At 31.9% G+C, this 7,571-nt stretch overlaps 1 protein-coding gene and 1 long non-coding RNA gene across 2 annotated transcripts; one reads left to right on the top strand and one right to left on the bottom strand.

Moving 5' to 3' along the window:
* Positions 1-2,210: 2,210 nt before the first annotated feature.
* On the bottom strand, positions 2,211-3,506 carry LOC114174548. The gene has a single exon (XM_028059384.1). The coding sequence runs from the start codon at positions 3,504-3,506 to the stop codon at positions 2,211-2,213; it is 1,296 nt and encodes a 431-aa protein (XP_027915185.1).
* A 2,328-nt stretch (positions 3,507-5,834) lies between these two features.
* Positions 5,835-6,326, top strand: LOC114173226. Its single transcript, XR_003602471.1, has 3 exons — positions 5,835-5,939; positions 6,068-6,122; positions 6,270-6,326. It is a non-coding gene; the product is annotated as an uncharacterized LOC114173226 (long non-coding RNA).
* Positions 6,327-7,571: the final 1,245 nt, after the last annotated feature.

Below are 7,571 nucleotides of genomic sequence, written 5' to 3'. Positions count from 1 at the left end.
TTGTTGCCTTGAAAAATGTGTAGACAAGACTAAAGGGTTATTCTTGATAGATATATACCTTATTTGCTAAACACTTAATATTATTCTCTTTCTCAACCGGAAAACGATAGAGTGATCCCTTTATTTGATTTTTTTTATTTGCTTACGTGGCATAGAATATTTTAATGTTTTGTTAAATAAGAAAAGAAAGTAAGATTAAGAATGGTTTGTAGGTCAGACATTCGCATAGAAAACAGAAAAAAAAATAAGTGAATAGTGCGATTTTGAGAAAGGAAAACAGAGGCGGACTTTGTGGCTGTTATTTCTATCGAACAACGTTGCCAATCGCTGCTGCAACTTCCTCCACAATTGCAAACCCTAATTTTTGTGTTGTTCTTCTCCAAATCAAAGGCTAATTTGGTATGTTTTTCTTCCTCGGCCGATTTCCCGTATTTTTGTGTTGTTCTTCCTCAAATGAAACCCTATTGTCGTATGTTCTTGTTCCCCAAATGAAATGTCATTTTTATGTGTTCTTGTTCCCCAAATCGATGCTCTCTCAATCCTAAATGTTGTTGTGGATTGTTAATTAAAAATGTGAACGAGTTTTTGTAAGCAAAAATGGTTCAAATGTGCGAATGCTTTTGAAGAAGAAGAGTTTCGACAGTTAAGTTTGGGTGGGTACAAAATGCGAACTGCAGTTGTGTTGTTGGATGTTAGAAAGTTAGTTTGTTGGTTTTTGACTATGTTGTGTGTAATTTTATTGATATGTGCCGAATTTGGGACGATCATTTACAACGTAAGAATACTTCATTCTACAACATCTTCAGCTCTTTCTTCATGGCAATTAGTTCCATTTCATTCATTTTGACTTTCTTCATGCAAGCCTCCTCAAAATTAGATTCACCACTATCGTCTTCATCTTCATTGATTGCTTCACCATCAATATTCAGTGCAGCCCAAACAATTGGATTTGATCTACATTCAACCATTAATGCCCAATCCCAAATAATCTACAAAACAATTTAAAAATATAATTAAAACATAACAAATGATGTCAAAATAATGAATATAACCAAATCAAAAATTTTAAATGACAAAATTCATTACCTTCGGTTTAATCAAAAGCCTCTCAATGTTAGTTGTCCTTAACTTCAAACTTGGCAATCGCAAAATTCTTGGGAAAATAATTTCCCTATTAGGCCCGCCTAATCCAAGTCGCTCAAACGCCCAAATCTACAACATAACACAAATGAATCAAATCAGAACACAACAACAATTACTAAACATCATAAATAAACAATGCATTAAAACATATTACCTCTAACACCACAACGCATCCATGTAAGGTTATGTTATGTTGATTTTTTTGCTTGGAATCCATCAAATGAGCACGACTCAGTCCATTAACCAAAAATTTATGAACTGCCCCACCCCATTATAGTTCACCAAAGTATCAAGATTGTCTAATATCCTAAATGACATGTTACACACAAATTTTGAATTTCTTGGAAAGTACAAGACAACAAAACACAACAATATATACATCCAACAAACATTATCAACATCATCCTGCTCAATGCCTATTGTAGAACTAATTAGTTTAACAATAACTTTCATTGTTATACTTTCACCACTAAAAAGTTAACCAACACAACCACAATCATAACCATCAAACTCAACCTCCTCCTTAACTACACTCAAACCCAAGCTCATACATATATCAACAACACCAAAGGGGACAAGACGCTGTCAGATACGAAAAGATTGTTCACATGAATCCCATCGACGAACCATTTGCTGAATTAAAGGAGTACAAATATCTAAAGATCTCTCCAACTCCAAACACCATTTGAAAGGTGTCTCTCCAATCCGTGAACGGTGTGCATCCGTCAACAAATTATTCATTTGAACAATATATTTTGTGTCCACAAAATTAATTAATAGTACCTTTCATTAAAAACAAAAAAAGACATTGTATTATTAACTATTTATATCACAATTTAAAATTTTGCATGCAAAACATCAATTCAACACACTCACTCGTTCCTCTTCTACAACTTTCTCTTTTCTACTCTTTCCAGCCATGATTCATCAACAACCTATAAAAATTTAATAATAATACAATAAGGAATCACAACAAACGAAATTCAACTAAAAATACACTTCACAAATCAAGGAATCACAAAATACTCCGTTATAAAATCACATTAAGAAAGTATAGTGTTAGTTACTTACTTAGGATTAAGGTAGTAAGCAGCAACATGAAGAGGTATATGTAACTGCAAATTCCAACGAGTATCAATTATTTTCCATACCTTTTTATAACGAGATTCTTCATTCTTGAAATTTGCAGCTATTTGCTCTTTAGCTCTATCCATAGCTTCATAAATATATGACATCGCAGGTTTTGAGTCTCCATCCACAAGCCTTAGTATTTTTACAAGTGGAGTGACACACTTCAGGCAATATTGCATAGATTTCCAAAATCTAACATCAAATAAAACAATGCTCACTACTTGTTTACCTTCAGTCTTACTAGCATGTTTACTAGTTGTCCATGCTTCTGAAACAAACATACCTCGAAGAGCATTTTTCTGTTGTGCTATACACTGAAGGGTTAGAAAAGCAGTTGCAAATCTTGTGACTGCTGGTTGAGCTAATTCTTTTCCTTTAGAATATTTTCTATATAAATTTAGGACCCATGTGTGTCTATAAATGAAAGTTGTGACTTTTTTTGCATTTGCAATCGTATTGTAAAATACTGGAAGTTCACCAATGTCTTCAAGAATTAAGTCAATACAATGAGCTGCACACGGAGACCAAAATAGTTTAGTTCTCTTCTCTTCTAACATCTTTCCTGCTGCCACAAAATTAGAAGCACCATCTATCACAACTTGCACGACATTATCCTCCCCAATTTCTTCAATCACAGAATCTAACAATTCAAACATTTGTTTAGCATCCTTGATCACATTACTGGTATCAATAGATTTTAAGAACACTGTTCCGCTTGGACTATTAACTAAAAGGTTGGTAAGAGACCTCCCTTTTCCATCTGTCCAACCATCACACATCAAAGTACATCCCCATTTTTCCCATTCAACCTTATATTTCTCCAAACTAGCTTGGATATTGTCAACCGCTTTTTTCAGATAAGATACTCTAACTTCATGATAAGTTGGAGGCTTTAAACCCTTTCCATATTCCCCAACAGATTTCAACATTTGGGAAAATAAAGAGCTTTTTACCAAATTAAATGGCAAAGAATTCCCATATATGCAGTTGCAAATATCTTGAATCACCAACTCTCTATCTTTAAACATTTCATTTATGGTTGTCTGTTTTGCAACTCCTTGTTTCCCCTTCTTACTACATTGAATATCTGTTTCTTCAAAACAGTCTACCCGATTTGCTTCTTTTATTTTTTCTTTATCTTCTAACAACTTCAAAAACATTTCTCTAACATCATCAAGAACAGATGTACAAGCAATGACATTCTCCTTTGTTCCAACAAGATGATGTTTCATTCTTGCTACACCACCCCAACAAGTATGTGAACAATATTTGCACTTGACTAAAAGTCTATGAGGAGGAACACTCTCACAATGATTCCATGTAATATCTATTTCTTTCTTTCTCTTTGTTTGAGACATACTCTTTTTAATTCTACAAATAAGAATAAATTCAAACTAATATTTCTTCTTAAAAAAATATAAATTAACATTCATAATAAAAAAAATATAAATTAACATTTAGAATAAAAAAAATATAAATTAACATTCAGAATAAAAAAATTTAAATTAACATTCAGAATAAAAAAATTTAAATTAACATTCAGAATAAAAAAAATATAAAAAGAACTATCAAAATATAAAGTGTAAAACGAATACTTTATTTTAAAGATTAATTATGTTTTAGTAAACTATGAAAACGAATAGTAAATTATGCTAAATTATTTTAAAGTACAAAACATATATTTTATTTGAAAAAGAAACAGTGATCTTTATGCTAAAAAGATGGAATTAAAACAAAAAACAAAAACGTAAAGAAAGATCACGTGTGTGTGAAGGTTTCCGAAAAAGTGAAATAAAAGGTTGATGTGATATACATTTACTTTTACAGTAAATTAAATATTATTAAAATTAAAAATCTAGAAACTTCATAAAAAGCAATATATGAAAAAGCCAGCGGCAGAAAACATTTGAAAACATTTGGGCAAAAAACATTTAGACAAAAAACATTGTTCCAAATGCTTTCAGGATGCTTTCTTCTTCACGCGGTGCTTTCTTCTTCACCGGCAGTCAGGTTTTTTATGCTTCTTCTTTTCTCTTTCACTTTATGCTTCTTCTCCACCTTCTTATGCATCTCATATTTCTTTCCCTTCTTAATTTATAACTAAATATCCTTCCAAATGTGACTCTTTAGTTTGGGTTTTTTCATTTTCGATGTGTATTGCATGTTGCGTGAAGCTCATCCGGTGTGAGTAGCAGGTCTGAGTAGCGTGTAGGTAATGTGTCTCGTGAGATGTGTATTTTGAGAAATATTTTGGGGAAGTGTAAGCGTGGGCAGAATCGACTGAAACGAAACTAAATCGGGAATCATACGATTCCTACACGATTCATATGATTCAGAACATGATTCAAGTCAGAAAACGATTCATCTACTGATACGTTTCGTTGGACCAAAATTTTGAACCGTATCGCGATACGAATCGTACGATTCTAACGATTCTAACTACCATGTTCTTACGTGGTAAATGGTCGTCCCAAGAAGAGACTAATGTTGGAGATGATAAAGGTGATATTTTTGAAGGAAGCGGACAAAAGCCTTCTTATTTTGATGATGCGAAAAAAGTTAGTGGAGATAAAGTTCATGATGATGTTGACATCAGTAAGGTTTCTGAAGACTTTAGACTAAAGAGTGTTAAAAAGGCAAAAGTTAAACGACAATATACTCCATTTAAAGTAGAAATTGTTAGCTTTGATGAATATCGTTACAGAAGTATTGAGTTTGTTCCAACAACAGCAACAAGTTCACCCATTCCAGCAGCAACAAGTTCACCCATTGTAGGAGGAAGAAGTGAATCCATTCCATAAGCAAGAACTGAACCCATTCAAGTTGATTGTCATTTATTGGATGTGGATGCGATGAAGTTGTACATGACATTGACTCGTGTTGATTGTCCATATCGGTACGACATTTATTTTACTCTTATAAGTTTCATTTACTTGATTTAAATTAATAATAGTCATTAATTTAATTTTGTAGCATTGTTTGCAATATAAATGGTTAAATCTTGACGATCCAGGACTGTATGGGTTTTTGACCAACGGGTTACGTATGCAACATGGTAAGAACTTAAATTACATGTTCATGTTAGTAATTAAGTTATAATGTACAATAATTTAATAGTAGATTATTGTGTTGTTTTAGGCTGTATTGTTTGCACCAAACATTATGATGCATAATGAAAGGAAGTTGCATCAACGGGTGCAAAGAATCATAATGAATCCCATGTACACGGTATTATTATATTATTTAGTTGAACTTGATATTTTGATAACAATTATATGAAATTGACAAAGTGCTTTGTGGAATAAAGGATTATGTTTTACATGACAACAATAAAAGAGTTGCGAACAAACATTTTTGGAAATTAAGGGACTACAATACCTTTTTTGGTAGCTTGCTGGTTGCCATGCAAGACATCCTTAGTGCTGAATTTGTATAAATTTTATTACTCTTGTACATTTTTTATTTGTTGCCATGGAAGTTGGTGCATTGTGTTATTTATGTTTAACAAATAAATAAATCTTGTATGTTTTTTGTAGTTGTTTGCTCCAATTGTCCATGATGATCATTGGTGGTACTACTGTGTGAATTGTAAGACAATGAAATTTTTTGTGTTTGATTCCCTTGAACATAGTAGAAAGAACCGCACAAGGATAGACAACTGTATTGTAAGTAGAAATTGTATATGTTTATTACATTTTTAATTTCTTATATTGTTTCCCATAATATGTCCAACTTATATTGCAGACCCGTAACATGAAATTTTTTTTCTCTATGTTATTAAACTGTGATTCAGACAACAAGCCATCTTTTGAAGTGCAGTCTGTGGACACTCCAATTCAACCTAACGGGTAACTTCTGACATTTTGTTTGTTCAATCAGTGAAATTTATCACACCTTAATGAAGTCTGAATATACTGTTGTATGTGTTATATATGTTTTTTTTATTATTTGATTTTGCAATCATGATTGTGGAGTCCTCGTATTGAAATTTATAGAGATGTGGGATGGTGTAAGCAAATTTGATGGCAAAGCTCTACCTTACTACAGTACTGTAAGTTTATTTATATAATAGGTTTTTTTGTTTTTAGTGTTTCTTTGAAGATTAAATTTGGTAACATTATCATGTTGTTCTTTTTAGGAAGAACTGCAATTAATGAGGCAGAAATTCATTTGTGATTGAGTTTTACATGAAGATAATGTCCACCGGGATGACGTTATTCAGCACTATGATCTGCTCATGAAGAAATAACTGCTGTAAATATAGAAGTTTGTGGTTTTGCATACAACATAATTCTATGACTGTACTGTTTTGCAGACTAAGGTTATGAATGTGGGCATATCTTTGATGGAATGCAATAACATGGTTTTTGAGAAATGGGATGTAGATAATTGTAGATATGTATAGTTAGAATGAAGTAGACGCAGGAAATGAATATACTTATTTTGTTCGGAAACTTTGATGAAATAGACACTAATACTCGCACAGTAATATATATGTCATATTAATGCATTATTTGAATTTGATTGGAAACTGTTATTTGAATTGCAATCTGTCCGAAATGTATCCATTATGAGGCCAAACCATATTGTTTGCCAAGACAGATTTGAAATTGATAATTAAAATTGTTCTGCAGTGTTTGAACTAAAAGTGTCATTGAAAAAAACACTTATGTAGGCACAATAATATATATTGTTGAATCATTTGTTGGAGTTATTTGCTAGTTTGTACATTGACAGGTTTATTGATGATTTGATGGTAATCGAACCATTTGAATGTGAATGTCATTGATGGAAAACGAAATTTATTGTGAAAATAGACCTCAATGAGAGTTACAGTATTTCTTGTACTAAATGTACATGTGAAAAACATAATAATACAGGCTGAATACTTAATTTTAAAAAGACAAATGTTAATTTTTGATTTAATTGAATTTTACTTCATTCATTGAGAGAGGTTTATTGATCAATGGTCGTTAATGGAATTATTTGGATGTGTTTTGCAATGGGTCCATACCATTGTTTTTGTAAAAAAACACTTCAAAACCAATTCCAGTACTGCTCGTACCAAATGTAGACTTCAAAAAGACACTTATTGAGGCAGAAGAGTACAGTTAATTCTAGGACCACAAATGTTTGTTATTTTTTCTGTTCATTTTTAGTTACTTGTTTGAGTTATTTACTCATGATTCACCTTAATGGAATTATTTGGATGTATTTTGGATTGGGTCCATACCACTGTTTTTGTAAAAAAACACTTCAAAACCAGTTCCAATACTGCTCGTACGAAATGTAGACTT

This window comes from Vigna unguiculata, chromosome 2 (genome assembly GCF_004118075.2).
Source record: "Vigna unguiculata cultivar IT97K-499-35 chromosome 2, ASM411807v1, whole genome shotgun sequence".
Taxonomy (NCBI): Eukaryota; Viridiplantae; Streptophyta; class Magnoliopsida; order Fabales; family Fabaceae; genus Vigna; species Vigna unguiculata.
Note: the sequence above shows the minus strand (reverse complement) of the source record. Positions and strands in the feature narration are given on the sequence as shown.

Coding starts and splice junctions, on each gene's coding strand:
- LOC114174548 (XM_028059384.1), bottom strand. CDS start 3,506: ATGAAACATCATCTTGTTGGAACAAAGGAGAATGTCATTGCTTGTACA.